Source organism: Piliocolobus tephrosceles, chromosome 5, assembly GCF_002776525.5.
Source record: "Piliocolobus tephrosceles isolate RC106 chromosome 5, ASM277652v3, whole genome shotgun sequence".
Classification (NCBI taxonomy): domain Eukaryota; kingdom Metazoa; phylum Chordata; class Mammalia; order Primates; family Cercopithecidae; genus Piliocolobus; species Piliocolobus tephrosceles.
Genome location: NC_045438.1, coordinates 152,381,129 through 152,401,574, shown reverse-complemented (window position 1 = coordinate 152,401,574; position 20,446 = coordinate 152,381,129). Strand labels below are relative to the sequence as shown.

Genomic DNA, 20,446 nt, shown 5'->3' with positions numbered 1-20,446 from the left:
TTGTCACCTAGGCTGGAGTGCACTAGCGGGATCACAGCACACGGCAGCCTCGAACTCCCAGGCTCAAGTGATCCTCCCACCTCAGCCTCCTGTGTAGCTGAGACTACAGGCAGGAGCCACCACACCCAGCTAATTTTTTTGTATTTTGTGTAGAGATGGGGTTTCACTATGTTGCCCAGTCTGGTCTCAAACTGCTGGGCTCAGGTGATCCTCCTGCCTCGGCCTTCCAAAGTGCTGGGATTACAGGTGTGAGTCATCGAGCTGGCCTGAAGTAAGTTTTCTAAGTTTCCATGGCTGAAACCCACATCATCTGGCTTCTATAACGAAATAAAAAAGGTAGCCTATGTAATGTATTGGCAAAGAGGAACAAACGGTAAATGAGTGAATAGTTGTAGACCTTTAATAGCTACTATTGCAGTAACACCACCTGTTAGGTCAGGAGATGGGCATCTTACCTTAAGACAAGGACAACATCTGGTTGCCTGGGAGAAGGGACAGGCAGGGTATCAGATGCTGAATGAATGTTTAATGAATGAGTGAGATAAGGCAGGAGATAGAATGAGCAACCTGAGAGAAGGCCTGGTGCCCTGTAAGGCGTTTTGATTCAGCAGAACCAGTAAGGAGAAGCCCTTCTGGAGGGTAACACACCAGCACTAGACCAAGACACCTGGCTCACTGGTCAACTGCAAAAACGTTCATACTCACACTGTTTTTCTCAATGATGAGATCTTATTAAGGAACAATGATTACATCTCCCAGCAACCCACTGTGGCTAAGCCTGGTGGAAAACAGTCTTTTTCCTTTCTTTTTTTTGAGACAGAGTTTTTTGCTCTTGTTGCCCAGGATAGAGTGCAGTGACACAATCTCAGCTCAGCTCCCTACAACCTCCGCCTCCTGGGTTCAAGCGATTCTCCTGCCTCAGCCTCCCAGGTAGCTAGGATTACAGGTGCCTGCCACCACGCCTGGCTTTTTTTTTTTTTTTTTTTTTTTTTTTTGTATTTTTAGTAGAGACAGGGTTTCGCCATGTTGGCCAGACTGGTCTCGAACTCCTGAACTCAGGTGATCCGCCTACCTCGAACTCCCAAAGTGCTGGGATGAGCCACCACGCCCGGCCGAAAACAGTTTCCTTTAGGCTTTGGGTTGCTCCTTTTCCTTTTTGCTTTCACAACCGAAATGCGTGCTCGGAGTGATCCAAGATATCTGAAGAACAGTGGCAGCTTGCAGGTGTTTAATCACCGTAAATTCGAGATGGCAGAAAGGCGTCCCCGCCTGGAGCCCCGGGCGATCGCTCACTCCGAGCAGCGTCGCCCAGCGGGCAGAGGCGGCGGGTGTGCTCCGGTGACTCCTTTCCTTCCCGCAGCACTTGGCGCTCGCAAGCTGCCACCTCCCGGGGCGGCCGGGGGAACTCAGCCGGCGCTGGGAGGCGGGGGCCGCGGTCGAGGGGCGCCGCTATTGGCTGACCGGGCGGGGGAGGAGGGGCTGGGAGGCCGTGATTGGCGGGCACTCGAGCTGAAGGGGGCGGGGCCGCTATATCAGAGGAGTCCCTGTCGCGGCGCAGGCAGTTGAGCTGCTGGAGTGCGGCGCCACCGCGGAGGACAGGGGGAGCTGGCGGGCAGCGGGTGAGGGGGTGGCGGGGACGCGAGTGGCGGCCGCGGGGCGCAGGACAAGGGTCTGCAGAGCTGCAGCCTTCGAGGGCCAGCCCTCTCCGAGTCCGGGACTGGGTCCCAGCCGTGACAAGGCGGCAGCCCCGCGCACACCAAAGAGAAGGCGGCTGTGGCGGCAGCGGCAGCCCCAGCCATGCTGTGTTATGTGACGAGGCCGGACGCGGTGCTGATGGAGGTGGAGGTGGAGGCGAAAGCCAACGGCGAGGACTGCCTCAACCAGGTGAGAACGAGGGGCAAGAGGGGGCCCCGGAGGGTCCCGCGAGACCGAGGGGCCTCGCAGCGAAGCCTGGCACCCTAGCGCGCCGCCTACTAGGGGCCGGGAGGCACTGCGGCTGCAGCCGGGGAGGAGCGCGTCCCCTCCTCTCCACGGGCGTGGGGCGCGCGGTCTCCTCCTGGCGTGCGTGGGGTGCGCGGAGAAAGCGCGCAGCGGGGGTCCCCAGCGCTCAGGGCCTGGCGCAGCCCGCAGCCGGGATCCACCCCCCAGCCCCCCATCATCCCCCCAATACAGCACTTTCCCGGAAGAAGGCAGCTCCGCACACCTGCCGCAGGTATGTGCGTGATACCGCCTGTCGGGTCCCCGCTGCGCCTGGCAGTGCCACCCGAGTGCCAGGATGGAATGGAGTGACTCGAAGCAGTCTCGGGCCCCAGGGGTTCTTGGCAGATAAGCCGGGCCCTTGTCTCACGCTGCTTCTCAGGCTGCTGCTCTCAAATGCACCGTTCACCTGCATCTCCGGGTTTGCAGGGGGACGGGAGGAATAGGTTTGGGTCATCTACTGCTCGGTTGTTTTTAAGCATGTGGTTCCTTAAGAGTGAGGGAGATCGGTGCCAAATAGCGCATAGGTGGTATGGCAGACAGCAAATGTGATCCCAGGAAAACGCTATACCCTCAACCCCTCTAGCTCTGAGATGTTTGGGAAACCGCTTGTGAAGCTTAGCTGACACTTGTGGCGTGTTCCCTCAATGTGTTTGATTTTTGGAGTCCAGATGGTTAAAATTGCCCAGATAATAAGTCGCCAAAAATCAGCTGTGCAGAGTATGCTGGTGGAGGGAATTCCGGTCATTGGAATGAGAAGGAAAATACCCTGTAGTTTCCCCTCTTCATCTTTTGGAAGGCTACTTTTGAGGACTCCTTTTTTCTCTATTGCAATTGGTCATGCCCTAGATGTTAAAAGGAATTATGAGTCTCCATATCATAGGTCGTGGTTTGGTGTCATTGGAGCCGTAGAACTTTGTTTTTCCAGTTTAGATCAGGAATTGTAACACCACTGAACTTGGTAAAAAGTACCAGCAGTCGGCCTCAGGGAGTCGTTGGGTTTGCTTTGACATGTACCGTTTGCTCATCCAGGCTGCATTCCTTTTTGTTTTAGGTGTGCAGGCGACTGGGAATCATAGAAGTTGATTATTTTGGACTGCAGTTTACGGGTAGCAAAGGTGAAAGTTTATGGCTAAACCTGAGGAACCGGATCTCCCAGCAGATGGATGGGCTAGCCCCTTACAGGCTTAAACTGAGAGTCAAGTTCTTCGTGGAGCCTCATCTCATCTTACAGGAGCAGACTAGGTAAAGTGAGCTAAAATAAACCACCGTCAAATAGACCTTTGGTTCCCTTTAGAAGGGCCACTGCACCTTCCCAGAGATACTCACAGGCAAGTTTGTTTTGATGCGGAGTTCCAGCTTAACTTATGTTCCATGCCAGTCCTTTTGTTGAGGTGAAGAGGGAGCTACCTACTTGGTCCCAGTGCATTGTCCAATTCATGTTTTAGTTTTTCTTGTCTTTACAAACTTGATGGGTAAGCAGAGTTGAATTCATTCTTACGAACACTTCAGATAAGTGCTACCCCAGAAAAAAAATAAAAAAAGAAAGAAAAACCACCTGACCCGACTGACTGACTTCCTGATAGCAGCATCTAATGCCCGATAGTAACCTCTGCCTCAGCAGTGTTACTATAGGTCATTGCAGACTGTTCTAACAGAAAGCAGGAAACACAGTTCCTCTTGGGTTACTTAAACTTGGTCAGTTTCTTCAGCCTAGTGTCAGATTACAGTGTGCAGCCAAGAGTTCTGTTTGACTTCATGCAGAATTTTGGAAGTTTTTAAGTTTCTTGAAAATGTAATTTCATGAACTCTTCTGAGGCTGCTGTAACTGAATTCCAACCCACAGATATACTACACAGGATCGGTGAGTTTAGATTGAATTTATCTCTCTACGTTGTAAAACACCACCAGCAGTGGTAGACAGCTGAAGCATGTGGTCTCATTTTTCAAAGTATGTTCTCCCCTGGACTCACTCTAATACTTTTCTCAAGAAGGAGCCAAACTAGGAAATTGATATTTAATATTTATTGAAAGGCAGGAGACTTCAATCTTACAGTGGCATATAAAAAATTAAAAAGGAAAACAGCTACTTTAAAGACATAGGAAACTTTGGATCTAAGTTCTAATGTTTTTCATAATTCTTTGGCTGAGAAATATGCCATGCATGTGAAAAATGTGATTCTAAAAATTTTAAGTAATGATGAAGGAGCGTTATCCTTTAACAGTTTTTTACGTGACATTTGCTGGTTTGTTTTACCCAAGGACTGATAAAAACTCATTTTGAAAAACTACTCATTTGAATTTGAAATCTCCACTTTGCCTTGTCATCGAGCTTTAAAGGTTGAGACAGATGTTTAATTTTGTTTCTGAATGAAGATGGTATATTGAATTCTTGGTACTCCTGAAAATATCTTGCAAAATATTCAAGTGACTGCATGCTTCAGGATGCTTTAGCTGTCTGTATTAATCAGAATAGGCTTTTAGAAATTATTATTTAAAGCTGATTTGTGAAAGCTTTGTGCTTCACTGTCATAACTTGCAGTCGAATACAAGATATAACACAACATATTGGCATTTTCATTGTGTAGTCCTATTATGATTTTGTAATTATTTCAAGATCTCTAGATGCAACCCAGTTTTGATGGCACAAATTTATTTTTTAAATCTTCAGAAGCTTGGAGTACCAAATAACTGCATTTAAACAATGGCTGCAGTGATAATAGCATAATACATTTGTTTTATGAATGTATTCAGACTTTATAATTGACTAGTAGATGGTCTCTACCTGTGCTTTCCTGTAATTGGATTAGTAACTATTATCAAATCAATTTTATTCATGTAAGAAATAGGGACATTTTATGGATTAGAACTCAAATCAAATTTCCTGTCTTGGTTTCTCCTTTACTGATTCAATTCACTTGGACTCTTGAGATTCATAATAGTACTCAAAGAATGTACATACCTAGTTCAACTAGGTAATTTTAATTGATTGTAATTCCTTTTTGAAATGGTATTGAAAAGTTAGTGTGGCCTTAACTTTTAACTTGCTTTTAATATATTGGTGAATTTTACTTGGTTTTGTGGGGTTGGCTGAAATACATAACTGACACTTAAGTTTTAGTAACTAGATAAAGTGATTTGTAATTAGCATTTATACCTCTTAATTAGGACATCAGAAGCTGTACTGGATCCAGTTTACAATTAGCATTGTTTTTGCATGCATTAAACTGTAGAACAAAAATACTTCTATTTACAAATGCTAGCAAATGAAGCTGGTTCATAAACTTCTTTGATGTTTAATTATTTGTTGTAAAATACTTACATAAAATGCCATGAATATACAATAGGTCTGTTTATGTAGTGAGTAAATTTAGCTTTGACCATCCAGTTATGAGAGGTGATTTTTTTACTCTTTTCTAAATCATGAGAGTGCATGTAGTATAGTACACTGAAAGTGTCTAGACAGTTTATTAAATGGTGCTGAAATATCCTGGCAGAGTTGTCCTAGTTAACATATTAGTTCGTATCAGATTAGGGAAGCCCTTGTGAGAATGATGGGCAGGAAGGCCTGTTTGTCATAGGACAGCACCAGGGAACCAGGCAGAAGCCCTGTATTGTAGTTTCAGCTCTGCCACCAACTACCAGCCATCCAGACTGCCATGGGCCCTGCTCTACATCCTACTTGAAAGCCCCTGAAGAGATGGTTTCTAAATTTCTCTTAGCAATAACTTTTTTCATTGCTTTCGTGTTCTCTTTATATTATTTTCCTTAATGTTTTCCTAAATATGTGTCTCTGAAAACAGAAAAAGCACATAAGTGTTTGTTTGCTTAGATTGGTAGGTAGAGTTCTGATTTGGCCTAATTTTAGATTTGATTCTTCTATCTAGATTATGCTTTGCTCTTGAATATGAGCCTCAAATGTGAAAGGAGAGTCTTACTTTTCAGGTGGCATATTTCAGCAATGGAGACAGCAAGTATTTTCAGCAGATGTTTGTGATGCCATGGAATAAAATGAATAGTGAAACAAATTAATGTATTCTGGAAGTAGATCTGAAATAATAATCATCTTGGAAATTCTTGCCTTTCACAGTCTTTGAGTTTACTGCAATTCTGACTGGATTTTGTCAACATTTCCAAAACCAGAGATTAGAGAAGTATATGCTTCATCTTCACAATGATAATTATACCATCCACTGCCAATAAAAATCTGTATTTTTTTCCTGACTTAGCCACGTTTTAGCAGAGCTCTGAAGTCTTTGCTAGGAGACATTTTGCTTAGGTAAGGCTCACCAACACATGGATTCTCTTTTCCAGAAAACAACCCCAGTCCAAGAGCTCTATGAGTCCCAAACTAAATGTTCACAGAAATGCTATAATCCTGGATGTTAAATTTCATCCAGATTTCAATGATGCCAGCAGTGATGAGTTTGACTCTGACTCGTCCCTTGTTAAATCTGTCCTATTCTGACCTCAGCTCCATCCTCAGCCCTTGGGAAAGCCTTCTCTAGCCTTGCTTGGGAGACTAAACTCCCCCAAGATATCATGTATCTTTCCTTTATGGCATTTAATGAGCTTATAATACTACATATACTTATGTGGCAATTTGTTTATTATCAGTCACTCTAATAACCTAAACTCCATTAAACAGAAAGCTGATCAATGTTGTATTCCCAGAATCTAATAATAAGTGCCTGTTGCATATTTGTTGAATCATCGAATTAAGAACTTGGAAGTAAACAAAAATGGAGTTAACTGATATAAGTTTTCCTAATAGACGTTGAGATGTTTTTCACTTTGCTTCTATAAACTGAAAAGTTGAGAGTATCTCAAAGAAATCTCACCATTTAAAAAATGTTTTATAGTGATTATTTTCTACTTGAACTTAACTTAGAGCTTCCTCACATTCTTTTGCTTCCTTTCTTTCACCCCCTCTACCCCATCCTAGACCATGTGTTTATTGTGGCTATTAGTTCTTTCCTAAAAGAAACTACCACTTATCTGGGCCGTCTATGAAGGTCAGATAGTTTTCAAGTTATAGCATCACTTTAACTGCAACCCATTTATAGTCCTAAGTACATATTAACTGGGTATTTCCGTCTTCCAACAAAAATCACTTTTAGATGTGGAAATCTAGGAAAGATTGCATGCCCAAACACAAAATAGGCCCTGGAAAGTAAAAACAGTAAAAGCAGGCATGTGGTTATTTCCACAGAAAGTATTTAATCGAATTTTGAATTTGTGATGTAATTTTTTCTTTTGTTAAGGCTATAGGACGTTCGTGTTATTATATGTGTTTATTTCAGCCAAGGAACACCTGTCTGGGTACCTTTAGGCCCTTTTTGACTTTCTGGCACTTATATATTTGTATGAAATTGCAAAGAAGGTTTTTAAAATGTCATTTAAAATTAAATCTGAGCATTTAGAAGGCACCTAGGGTCAGACTCAGGGTGACCAGTGTTGAGCAGCTGTAGGGACACTGGGTGTGTTGCCTCTGAATGGTGTCCCACTGTGGGCTGTTCCCAGCCCTCTTCTGTACCAGCAGCAGGACCTAGCAAGTAACTCAGGATGTGAAGGCAGTTAAAAAGATGATGAGGTCTGAAAATTCCTGAACCGTCCCGGCCTCATGGAATAAATGTACCAAAAAGCATTCCTGGCTAATCTAGATTGTTGAGAAAGAGATTGTAGTTAACACTTTTAGATTTCAGGACTGCCTAGATTGGTGTTTGCCTAGGATGGGTATCTACTGTGAGTGAACAAGCACATTTTTTAGAAGTGCAGATTTTCTGCTTTCAATCAGAAGTGTTCTTCTGGTGTGGGTTGTGATCACTTTTGAAGTTGGAAATTTTCCCAGCTGCTGCCCTCCACATCTTTTAACTGCTTTAGAGCAGGAACACTTTCATCAGTGATTCTCGTTTTGTACTTTGAGCTTTGAAAAGGATCTCCTGAAGCCTACATAGAGGCCTAACTTGGTAATTATTTAGCTGTGACAAGTTTCTCAGTGGCAAGCCCTCCAGGAAGTAGATAGATGTGGTGGTTCATGTTAGATATGGCTAGTTATTTGAATCCTTGACCCGAAGGGATTTTTACTAGTATTACTTTCTTAAGTTCTTATGAAAATTTTCAAACATACAGGAAAATTAGAGATTTTTTACAGGGAACACTTATATATATACACACTATATATACACACACACACACACTATATATGTACACTATCTATATGTACACTATATATTCTATATAGTGTATATATACTATATATCTACTTTAGTATGTATTACATATTCATCCATTTATCAGTCCTCTACTCACCCATCAATCTTACTTTTTAGATGCATTTCAAAATAAGTTGTATATAAGTATGTTTCCCCCTAAATACTTCAGCATGCATAACATTAACTAGAACTCAATGTTCGCAGTTTTTTCTTTTGATGTAAAATTTATGTAAATCCTAATTGCACCATTTAATGATTTTTGACAAACGGCTGTGCTTGTTTAAATAAAACTGCTACCAAAATTTAGAACATTATCCTCACTCTAGAAAGTTCCCTCAAGCCCTTCTGCAGTCAACCCCTCCCCTTCTTCCCCACCCCCATCTGCCACCTGCCACACCTCTGTCATGTGTTCTTCTACCAGAGATGAGCTATGCCTGTGCAGCTTTCTCTGTATGGAATCTTGTGGTATGCACTCTTTGATGTCTGGCTTCTTTCGTTCATCACAGATTTTTTGAGATCCATCCACATTGTCGTATATATCAGTGGTTGGTTCTTTTATATTGCTGGATAGTATTCCATTGAATGACTCTAGTGTTTGTTTATCCATACTCCTAATGATGAACACCTGTTTTCCAGCTATTGTGAATAAAGCTGCCATAAACATTCTAGTATGTACCTTTTTTTTTTTTTTTGTAGACACATATTTTCATTTCTCTTGAATAAATAAATACCGAAGAGTAGAATAGCTGGGTCATGGAGTAAGTAATCATTTCATTTTATAACTGCCAGACCTTTTCCCAAAGCTATTTGGCAGTTGTGCTATTCTGTACTCCCAGCAAGAATGTAAGAGTCTAGTTCCTCCACATACCTGGTAGTTCCTCCACATACCAGCTTTCTGGTGGGTGTGTAGTGGTAGAGTGTTGTGGTTTTAATTTGCATTTCTCTGACAATTAATATTAAACACTTGTTCATGTTTTTATTGGCCTTTCATGTATCTTTTTCAAAGTATCCAAGTCATTTACTCATTTTTGCTGTTTGCCTTTTTTTTTGAGTTGTACAAATTCTTCATGTACCCGAGATACCAGTCCTTTGTCAGATATATGTTTTGTAAATGTATTTCCTCCTGTGGCTTACCTGTTTTTCTGATGCCTTTTATGAGTAGAAGTTTTTAATTCTGGTGAAGCCTAATTTATCCACTTTCTTCTTTTGTGATTTTTGCTGTGTCCTGAGAAACCTTTGCAACCTGGGAGCCATGAAGATACTCTCGCGTTTAGTTTTTAAAGCGTTACGATTTTAGTTTTTTCATTTAGGCCCATGATCCATCTTGAACTGACTTGTGTTTTACTGAAATTAAAGATACAAAACAGAAAACTCTCAAAGCAATTCTGTTGTGATTTGATAGTTTTTAAATATAACTTGGCAGTCAAAGTTTGGTTTAAAATAAACTGTGGTTAGGTGACTCACTGGACTGAGGCGGGCTGACTGATGATCACAGTGGCTTCTGACAAGGGGAGAGCAGAACCAGCCATTACTCCCTATGGCTAGAGTCAGCCATGGCTTTCCAGGAGAAATACAGTTCAATTATTGGTAATTGAGAGTTTGAAAAAAAAAATAGCTACTTAGCTGTTTTAAAGATGTAGGTTAGTTCTTAAATTTTGAGTTTAATAATGAACCTGGATATAGTTATTTTACATCTGTCATTAAAAGCTCTTCAAAATGGTGTAATTGGTGAGGTAACTGGAGGGCGGTAACTGAGAGGAACCCTCTAGGATGCGCAGATCAATAGCTTCCGATTGGTTTGCAGGGAGTTCTGCTTTGATTCCTCGATAATTGCTTTATGAGACAAGCCAGTGTTTAGAGGAAAGTTCTCTGATTACAACTCTTAAAAGATAAATGATCTAACTTCATTCCTTAGCACTGTAAGAAGGAATTAATTTTTAAAAGAGAGAAAATTTGAAGTACTTTGAAAGAAAAATACAGTAAGAATATGTGATTCATTTCTAAAATTAAAATTTGGCATATCCTTACATTCACTCCATTAAAAAAAAATCGTCCATAATGCTCAGTAAATGTTAATTCATTTGTGCCCATCACGCCAGGACATGAGTTAGCCAGAATCTTTTGCCTGGGCCCCCAAAATGTGATCCATGTATTAAAAATGTCAGTTTTCTCAGTAACTGGGTAAAACTTACAGAAGAGTCATGAATTAGAAGGTATAACCCGAAGAATGTTTAAAAGGTGCAGTTCGAGCTTAATTTGTGCTCATAGGACGTATTCATGGACATTTGCTTAACACAAAGAAAACAGTTTTTTTCCAAAGGCTTTCTTTCTGTTTGTGATTCTAGGATGTAGCCTATATTGAATTGAATATGTCATCTACTTTTGATCTTTAGTGCAAGAGCATTCACTGCAGGCACAACTTCTTTGACCACTTCTGCTTGTTTTGATATTATTGGTAACCTTTCGCCTACTTTACAAAAAACAAAAAGGGAGGGGCAAAACCCAGGAGCCCAGATAGTTACAGTCCAGATGGTTTGAGAGGAAAATACTAAGAGAAAATCGTTGATTCAAAGCCACCCATAAATATTGAGCCATCATTGAAGTTCTTGTTAGAAACGTATCTCTGAGCTCTGCTATCCTCTGTCTTGGAAAGAGCCTATTAGAGTGCTGACCTTTGCTACTAGTACTCCGTTGTACTGTTCTCCTGGAGAGCATAAACTTGTCACCCAAAAGCTAGATTGTGGCTGGAGTTATTTTGATGGGATATGTCTCTTCATTCTAAAAGGCTGGAAGTCCATCTAAAAAGGAACTCTCAGACATGTTTACCCTATAACCCCAGCTTAGGGCTGGGCACAGAGGCAATGCAAGACAAATATTTATTGACTGGAAATGAAAAGATTACTTTATAGCCATGAAACTGCAAAATGCAGGAAGGGCCTATCAGGAAGCTGACATTGACAGTAAGGAGAAGGATTTTTCATGCTTACCAGGCATCTTCTGCAGTCCAGGCTAGAATGTGCATTATGTCCAAAAGGTCAATCATCCCCCTTGCTAGACCTTTTCTTAAATTCTGGCCCATATGCTGAGAAGGATCAGTGGTGCTCTCAGGCTGCCTGCCACCTGTTTACATTCTGTTACTGCTTCTTTGCCTTTGATTTTGGCCACTGTCTCTCCAGAAGCGTAGGCATGGATAGGTTGCAAAAAGACATGGAATTGATTCAAAACTCTTCTTACTATTTAGTAAAGCAGGAGCTAGTCTCTAACTTTAGACTTGAAAAATAAGTTAAAAGCCACTTTTGCCTGTAATCCCAGCACTTTGGGAGGCCGAGGCAGGAAGATCACGAGGTCAGGAGATTGAAACCATCCTGGCTAACATGGTGAAACCCTATCTCTAGTAAAAATACAAAAATTAGACGGGCATGGTGGTTGGTACCTGTAGTCCCAGCTACTCGGGAGGCTGAGGCAGGAGAATCGCTTGAACCTGAGAAGCGGAGGTTGCAGTGAGCCAAGATCATGCCACTGCACTCCAGCCTGGGTGACAGAGCAAGACACCACCTCAAAAAAAAAAAGACGCCACTTTTACATAAGCAGTAATTAAACTAAGAAGACTTAGTTTGTGGCAATATTCTTCAAGTCTTTCAGAGCGTAATTTCTTCTTTAACATAAGCATAGATGCAGATTTCAGTTTCCTAACAGCACGCCTCCACCCCAGTTGAATACAGAGATGGGTACATTCACCAGGATGATGTTTATCAAATGGTCATCTAAGAAGCCTTTTGAGGCCTGCAACAGTGTGGTAAACCATGGCTTGCTGAGAATGCTAGATCTCAGTCCTCAGAGAGCTATTTTACAGCAAGTTATTTTTGTGGCAATTCCTTTGCCCCAGTGGGGAATCCCTTCTCAGTTTAGCAGTATGTCAGAAATACTTTAAAGATTAGCACATGTTTGGGTTAATAAAAAGCATGTTTATCTTCTTTCAGGCTATTACACATTCTTACTATGATTTCTTTACAGGGACTTTGAAAAAAGAAAAAAAGCTGTAGTATTTGGCAGAGTTTCATCATTTTAAATATTTCTTTATCATTACAGAATGCACAAAACATTGAATTTAAACACTGCTTAGTGAAAATAAGATTAATGGCTCTTGTCAGCCAGACATTTTAGACTCTCAGTGTAGCACTTCCTTAGATTTGTAGCCGCACTGTCTCCTCTTAGCTGATTCTTACTCGTTCATGTTCCTCTACCTGAAATGTCAGACACAGATATATTATAAACAGAAGCAGTGTTAAGGACATCGCACCTGGCCAAAGTTATAATTCGTTTGCTAATGGGAGGAATATTGTGGCAATATTAACCTTGTTTGAGAGGTTATGACAAGTCATCAAAGGAAGGTTAAAACTTCACATTGACCAGGGACACATGTTATAACTGAGGCCAATCTGTCTACAGCAGTTTAGATGCTCTTCAGAGTTTTGGGCAGTGTGACGAGTATCTGAATTTTACAGGAGTTTTTAAGTGTGACATACCTTTTAGTAAATGTAGAGTATAGTATTGTATACAACCAGCAGAGGGTCAAACAGGATGAAACTAAGGTTGGAAGGTAAACTAATCACACATAATGTGCAGTTTTATGTACATTTTTGGAGCGCTGTGATGTTCGAGGCACTTAAGAAGTCATAGATAATATACATGTTATGTCAAATACTGTAGTAGAGGAGTAGAGAATTTGCATGTGATACAGACCAATGGGTATCCAAGCAAGGGGACAGAAAGAATGGCCATCGGGACAGAGGGAGCAGCAAGACCAGAGACACCATGGCATGAACATGCTTCCTGGATTTTCCAGAGAGAGGAATTGTTCCCTCTCCTGGGGCGTAGCAGCTGCAGGGAATGACAGGAGACGTGGCTGGAAAGCTGGGGCCAGATGGCGGAGACTCCTCAGCTCCACGTTAATGACGTGCTCCCTTGGCAAGCCGTACAGATCCCTTGAAGGATTTTGAGCAGAGAAATGACAAGTTTATACTAGAAACAAGCAGCATGGAAGGTAGGCTGCCTGCGTGGAGTCTGGAGGAGGAGAGCAGCTCAGAGAATAGCGTAAATTCTTCCTGCAAGTAGTATTGAGAAGGCACAAACAGGAGGATAGAACTGGATTTAAATAGTTTTCAGAGACAAGAAAGTCAAGTGAAATTGGACAGAGTCCAAAGTCAGTCTGTGGTCTCCATTGGGAGAGAAAGGGCTTTGGAAAGAATATATGGAGTTTGGTTTTGAATGAGCCGAAATTGAGGTAGTGAAGAATATCCAGGTGGTGAAGCCTATAGGAGATTGGACATTTTTCCTGTGATTCTTAGGAGAGAAGCTGGCACTGAGACTAGGATAGGGGTATCATTTTAATAAAGGTGAGAATTTTGTCTTTATGTATAGGGTTCCTTAAGATTCTATCAAAATCCATGTCAAGATACATTTTTTCTGATTAAAATAATTTATTTTAAAACACTATAATGCAGAAATGTATGTGTAATTATTTTATGTTTTGTAGCCTTAATGTTACCCAACTTGTATTAAATAAGTTTATCTTGTTTGGGTCACAACTTTTATTCCAAAGAAACTCAGTTCTTACTTTGATTTTGTCTTAATACTGATGGTTTTTTTAAAGTTCTTTAATGTTAAGCATTTTCAGTGTGACTTTTTAAATTGCTCTCCTTAAAAGTGACTGTGAAATTGCTAAGTAGGCTGAGATTGATGTCAGGTTATCCCCAAGCATAACCTCACTCTCACCTTGCTCTGCAGGCACATCTTTTTCTTGCACATCAAGGAGGCCCTCTTGGCAGGCCACCTTTTGTGTTCCCCAGAGCAGGCAGTGGAACTCAGTGCCCTCCTGGCCCAGACCAAGTTTGGAGACTACAACCAGAACACTGCCAAGTATAACTATGAGGAGCTGTGTGCCAAGGAGCTCTCCTCTGCCACCTTGAACAGGTGAGGCTGCCATCAGGGCTACTGCTTATATTCATAGAGCTATCAAATGTATAAGCATTTCCAGAAGAAGATGAATCTGTGGTACATACACATAATTCATGAGGTTAAGACTGGGCCATTGCCCAATTTAACCAAGTATTTTTTTTTAATTTGTTAGCCTTTTATTTGAAAAATATATAAACACAATATGAAATGCTATATAATGAGAATTTTTAAATCTCTGCCTTTAAGTACAAATCTCCTAAAATAAAAAAATCTATTATGTATATTGGTGTTTTCTTCATCCCAGCAAGAATTAAACCAGGAGATCTAACATAGGCATTTTAGTTATCTATTCCTGAGTAACAAGTTACCCCAAATCTTAGTGGCTCAAAACAACAAAAATTGTCTGACAGTTCTGTAGGTCAGAAATCTGGCCATGTCTTGGCTGGGTCCTCTGGCTCATGAGACAGTAGTCAAGCTGCAGGTGGAACTCTGTCTCATCTGAAGGCTCAACTGAGGGTGGCCTCCATGCCAGGCTGACTCCTGTGGTTTGTTGGACTGCCTCCTTCCCTGGCTACAGGGGCCTCAGGGGTCAGCTTTATACTTATAAACTATATGTGGACAAATGCATGAGACTTTCCAATATGTAAATTTGGCTTATGTATATTTTTAGAGACTTTTCGTAATTCTTCAATTCATCACCCATCCAGCATCCCCAAAGTGTTTTTACCAAGTATTTAATAGTTGAGATCGCTATCGCAGTGTCTTAGAGGTTTTTTATAGTAAGTTCGCTAAATACGTGAAACATCAGTAATACATAAGTTTTAGGCTGTTGTGGTTCATCACTGTTAGTATATTTCACTTGTGAAGACTACGTGGGTTTATCTCTAAAGTTAATATCTGTATACTTAATTCTCTGTCCTCTTGGTGTCCTCCAGCATTGTTGCAAAACATAAGGAGTTAGAGGGGACCAGCCAGGCTTCAGCTGAATACCAAGTTTTGCAGATTGTGTCGGCAATGGAAAACTATGGCATAGAATGGCATTCTGTGAGGGATAGCGAAGGGCAGAAACTGCTCATTGGGGTTGGACCTGAAGGAATCTCAATTTGTAAAGATGACTTTAGCCCAATTAATAGGTAAGCCAAGACTTAACTTTTTTTGACCTAAGCATGTGTATACATCTGTAGCTCTCGACATAATAGAAAGTAGAAAGGGATTTACTCGACAGTCAGCTCTTAGGAATGAAATATTTCATTTTGGTATGTATATTAATTTTATTCAGGCCTAAATAACCATTTTAAATGTTACTCAAGGTATACAATGTGGCAGAGTTAACATTTTCCAAATAACCCATTCACTGCCATAAAAATCTTGTTTTCACCTCTAGACATGCATGTGTACACACCCAGCACTTGCTCCTACACTTCCCTCCACATATGCCCAACTGCTTTTCACTGTATCTTTATGACGAGGCAGCATCATGGTGATGTGATAGCCCCAGAGGAAGCGTCTGGTTTTTCTCCTAGGTCATGAGCAAATGGGGATCCCACAAAGGCACATACATGGTGAGGAATCAGTCCTTCTAGATCTGCTTTCTTTTCTCTTCCCGTCTCTTAGGATAGCTTATCCTGTGGTGCAGATGGCCACCCAGTCAGGAAAGAATGTATATTTGACGGTCACCAAGGAGTCTGGGAACAGCATCGTGCTCTTGTTTAAAATGATCAGCACCAGGGCGGCCAGCGGGCTCTACAGAGCGATAACAGAGACGCACGCGTTCTACAGGCACGTATCTCATGTGCTTGGTCACCTCAGCACCACAGCTCTAAGGTTTTTAGGTGACAACCAGGTTTCTACAGTTCCTTGGATTGTTGTGTCAATGAGTTTAGTACAGAATTTAGGAAATTCTGAACATTTTGTTTCTGCAGTAGCAGTGGAGTCCTCGTTAACGTAGTCTTGTTTTACTCACAGAAGGTGCATGTGTGTGAGCCACACAAACACATTCTCTGCTTGCCTCCTACCGTATTTTCTTTTTTTTTTTTTTTATTATACTTTAAGTTCTAGGGTACATGTGCATAATGTGCAGGTTTGTTACATATGTATACTTGTGCCATGTTGGTGTGCTGCACCCATCAACTCGTCAGCACCCATCAATTCGTCATTTTCCTACCGTATTTTCTTATGCCATTAATCTAGACACAAAGTGTGTTAGGAGATTTCTACGCCTATTTAATCAATACAACAACCCTAAGAGGTTAAGTATTATTACCCTAATGTTAAAGATGAGGAACTGGGAGGATAAATATTTACTTAGTCTAGCACTCAGGTTCAAAGCCAAGTTTGACTACCCTAAAGGTAACCCTGAGTGGGTGGGCCTGCTCCACTGCCGAGGAGAGGGATAGCACAGGTCATCTTTTCTTTCTGGCAGAGCTGCTATCCTGAATCCTCAGTGTGTACGAAAGGATTTTTAAATAACAATATTGATCCCCTCATTTCAGAGGGTACTTTGAAGCCAAGTTGTGATTGGACTCAGGTATTTGGACAATTAAAGTTAAGAAATTTAAGTCGTAGGCATCTTTAAACTTTTTTTTATGTTAAAATAGATACACAACTTGTGAAACAGAATGGAATATTTGTAGACATTTCTAACATAAAAGCCAAGACGTCAAGGCAGATGCCCTTTTTCTTCCATAAGCAACTTGACTCAGTAGCATCTGTCCTGGGGAGGGGGTATGTGCTCACTGCCCTCTGTATTTATTGCTTTATGGAAACAATAATATTAGGAGACATTAGGGAAACAGAGGTGTAATCACTGAGAATATCTACCAGACGTAAAACTGGAAGGACTTACTTTCATACGTGCAGACAAGAATATGAAACATCTGGCTTGTTCTTGTTGACAACAGCGAATAAGGGGGCTGCCGGGCTCTTTGGTGTTAAAGTAGATGTTCAATCTTGCCTTGCAGGTGTGACACAGTGACCAGCGCCGTCATGATGCAGTATAGCCGTGACTTGAAGGGCCACTTGGCATCTCTGTTTCTGAATGAAAACATTAACCTTGGCAAGAAATATGTCTTTGATATTAAAAGAACATCAAAGGAGGTGTATGACCATGCCAGGAGGGCTCTGTACAATGCTGGCGTTGTGGACCTCGTGTCAAGAAGCAACCAGAGCCCTTCACACTCGCCTCTGAAGTCCTCAGAAAGCAGCATGAACTGCAGCAGCTGTGAGGGCCTCAGCTGCCAGCAGACCCGGGCGCTGCAGGAGAAGCTGCGCAAGCTGAAGGAAGCCATGCTGTGTATGGTGTGCTGCGAGGAGGAGATCAACTCCACCTTCTGTCCCTGTGGCCATACTGTGTGCTGTGAGAGCTGCGCCAGCCAGCTACAGGTAGGGGAGTCAGCTGCCCGCTTTTGCCTGCAGCCTCACCTATCCCTCCTCTTAATGGGGAGTAGGAGCCAGGTACTGGCTTGCTCATGCACCGACAGGGAATGCCCATCTTCACCCGGAAAGGGTCTTTGTACTTGGTGACCTAAAAGGTATTGGCCTTTAGAAACATTTTAGATTAGTGTACTATTTTCATAATTACTCCAAATTATACAGTGTTTTCAAGTTCTGAAAATGAGGCTCAGATTCCTGGGTAACGTACCTAGTTAGCAGCTGACCTGAGGACTAGAATCCAGGCCTCCTTCCTCTATTTCAAGTTGCCTCCCTTTTTCTGACACTTAGGAGGATGGTCTTTGTTACTTAAGATATTTGGGAAAGAATACTTCTCAATTATCCATGGATGGGTTGTTGACTCTGTGATATTGGTGATTAATTTCCTTTTATGATTGCAAATGCTTCAAGAGCATATGGGTTGACTGTTATTTATTAGCAAGTCAAACTAATTTTAATATTAACAACAAAAAAAAGAGAACTCGCATATAGTTTTCTTCCTTTCTTGCATGAAGAAGAATTTTAAATTTCCTCTTACAATAAGTTTTTTCAATTTGTTTTTATTTCTCAGGTGTGTTTGCCAAATGTCACTATGGTTTTATGTAAAACTGGGCCTAAATAATACTTAGTCCTTCAGAAGCTGCTAATTTCAGAGCTAATAAAACCAAACGACCCCTGTGTCCTTTCCCCAGAAGCAGTCATAGGCTTGTCTTTTTCTGCCCAGCTAGTCCAACTCTCATCCATAAGTCTCTCCCGAGGGCTGATGATGGGCACGGACTTTCTGAGAAGTCAGCCAGGAATGTGGAGCTGCCACCTACGGCTAGGAGCAGAGCCACCCTCCCTGGCCATGCGGGCATCAGCCCAGGAATGTTGGCCTGAGTCAGTCAGTTGAGCTAAGGACACACAATTTCAAGAAAGGTCCCCTGCACTGCTGCCTGAAGTGTTACAGTCTACTCACGTAGAGACCACATCCTGCACAGAAAGACGTCTTCAGTAATTGCTTTACTCAATGTACTTTGTTTAGCGTTTGACTAAAAATATAATTAATTTCCTACAGTTTATTTCATAATACTTATTTTTAAGCCCTTGTAAAGTATAAACTTTCAAACTTGTGAGACAGCAAAGATCTCTACCATTTGAAAGCTAGAAATCACTGTGATCACAATTGATTTAGAAAATTAAATGCACTAGAGACCAGGGGTGCACGCAGAGACACAGGACCCCCACCAAGGCTTGCGTGCTAACAGAGACCGTTGGCTTTTCTTTTCCAGTCATGTCCCGTCTGCAGGTCGCACGTGGAGCACGTCCAGCACGTCTATCTGCCGACCCACACCAGTCTTCTCAATCTGACTGTGATCTAATCTGTTGTGCTTTTATTGGACTTGCCATGTTTCCATGAACTGCACTATTATAAACTATAAAAATGATAGATTGTGGAGAAAGTAATTACTCCAACACCCATCTGCCACGCGATGTTAAAAAAAAAAAAAGGAAGAAAAATAACACAGCTACTCCTCACTGCGAAAACATATCAATGTGTAGAGTCAACAGCTGCAGTGGTGGGGAGCAGGAGGAGCTCTGGGACACGGACACGTTCCTTGGGTGTTGATTTTTTTTATGATCAAGTAAAGGAATAGGTAAAGTCTTTGATGTCAGTGAAGTGGCAACATAGCCAAAAAGTTGGGTACCTTTTAGGAAAGGATGTTGTAAGTCTCCTTAATGTATCCCGAGGTAAGTTTCCTACCGGCAGCAGATTTTGTAAGAATTACTTTTAAGACTTTCGTTCTTTTTGTATGGTCATGGAGCTCCAACCATTTTTAATAGGAAAGTTTTCCGTAAGTTGTCGTTTTAATGTCATTTCTGTCTTTATAACTTGATCAAGAATGAGTGGAAGGCAAACAGATTTACAAATCAATTCTGTGACTTTTAAAAAGTTGACGATGTCGGATCTAAACCAGTGTGGCTAGTAAAAAGCAGCTCATTCAATGTGGGTGGCTCCCTATTCCTTTAAGCTCCCTCTATCCCTACCCCCACAAGCCTTTTGATTATAAAATACTACCAATTTTGTTATAAGATTACTGTGGAGTAGTCAAGGACTCCCCAGGCCTTCTGAGCTGGTGGAATATTGTATTTCGGACTGAAAACAGAGAGCACTCTCCTTGGGAAGGGAAAGCAGAGCTCGCTGAGTGAGAGACGGAGCCTCACGGTGTACAACTGAGGGTAGTTAACTCACCACTTCTCCCAAGCACTCGATCCCAGCTTCACCCACTGGTGTTGCTTTGCTTGAACTGTCAAGCCTTTTATAGCCTTACCAGAAGTATTTAGATATTGTGTCCTTTTCTGTGTTTTGTTTTTTTTGGGGGTTGGGGGTGGGGGGAGGTTTTGTTGTAAAGTAACTGCTTAAGTATTAACTTTGGGTTGTCCCCTCTGTATGTTTCAAAGGGGTTTTGGTTCTTTTTGCTTCTGTATTCTTAAACATGTTTTCCACTCCCACTTGGGCATTTTGGAAGCTGGTCAGCTAGCAGGTTTTCTGGGATGTCGGGAGACCTAGATGACCTTATCGGGTGCAATACTAGCTGAGGTAAAGCTAGAAACCTACACTGTCACTTTACTGAGATTTCTGAGTATACTTTTCATATTGCCTTAATGTAGCAGTAATGTGTTTATGCATTTGTTTCTTTGCACAGACATTTTGTCAAATATTAAAACTCTACTTTTTTATGGCACATATTAGCATATAAGCCTTTATTCCAAGAGGTATTTATTTTTTCACTTGTAAAAAAATAATGTTTCCACGTAAAGAACTCTGTTATATCCTAGAGGACTCTGTCTTTTTATATTCAGGATAATAAAGACTTCAAAGCAAA

The 20,446-nt window shown here is 41.6% G+C and overlaps 1 protein-coding gene across 2 annotated transcripts; it reads left to right on the top strand.

The window, feature by feature from the left end:
• Window positions 1–1,520: 1,520 nt before the first annotated feature.
• MYLIP (myosin regulatory light chain interacting protein) lies at window positions 1,521–20,446 on the top strand. 2 transcript variants are annotated; one of them, XM_023209814.2, is made up of 7 exons: window positions 1,521–1,884; window positions 3,032–3,222; window positions 13,980–14,165; window positions 15,086–15,283; window positions 15,765–15,929; window positions 17,111–17,531; window positions 18,851–20,446. In XM_023209814.2, the coding sequence occupies exons 1-7, from the start codon at window positions 1,798–1,800 to the stop codon at window positions 18,938–18,940; spliced, it is 1,338 nt and encodes a 445-aa protein (XP_023065582.1). In that variant the 5' UTR covers window positions 1,521–1,797; the 3' UTR covers window positions 18,941–20,446. The 2 variants fall into 2 exon arrangements, with proteins under 2 accessions (XP_023065582.1, XP_023065583.1); XM_023209815.2 differs by lacking the exon at window positions 15,086–15,283.

Excerpts from the sequence above, each read along its gene's own strand:
- MYLIP (XM_023209814.2), top strand. The coding sequence starts at position 1,798 with ATGCTGTGTTATGTGACGAGGCCGGACGCGGTGCTGATGGAGGTGGAG. Across the intron at positions 1,885-3,031 it reads GCGAGGACTGCCTCAACCAG|GTGTGCAGGCGACTGGGAAT; the intron begins GTGAGAACGAGG and ends TTTTTGTTTTAG. Across the intron at positions 15,930-17,110 it reads GAGACGCACGCGTTCTACAG|GTGTGACACAGTGACCAGCG; the intron begins GCACGTATCTCA and ends CTTGCCTTGCAG.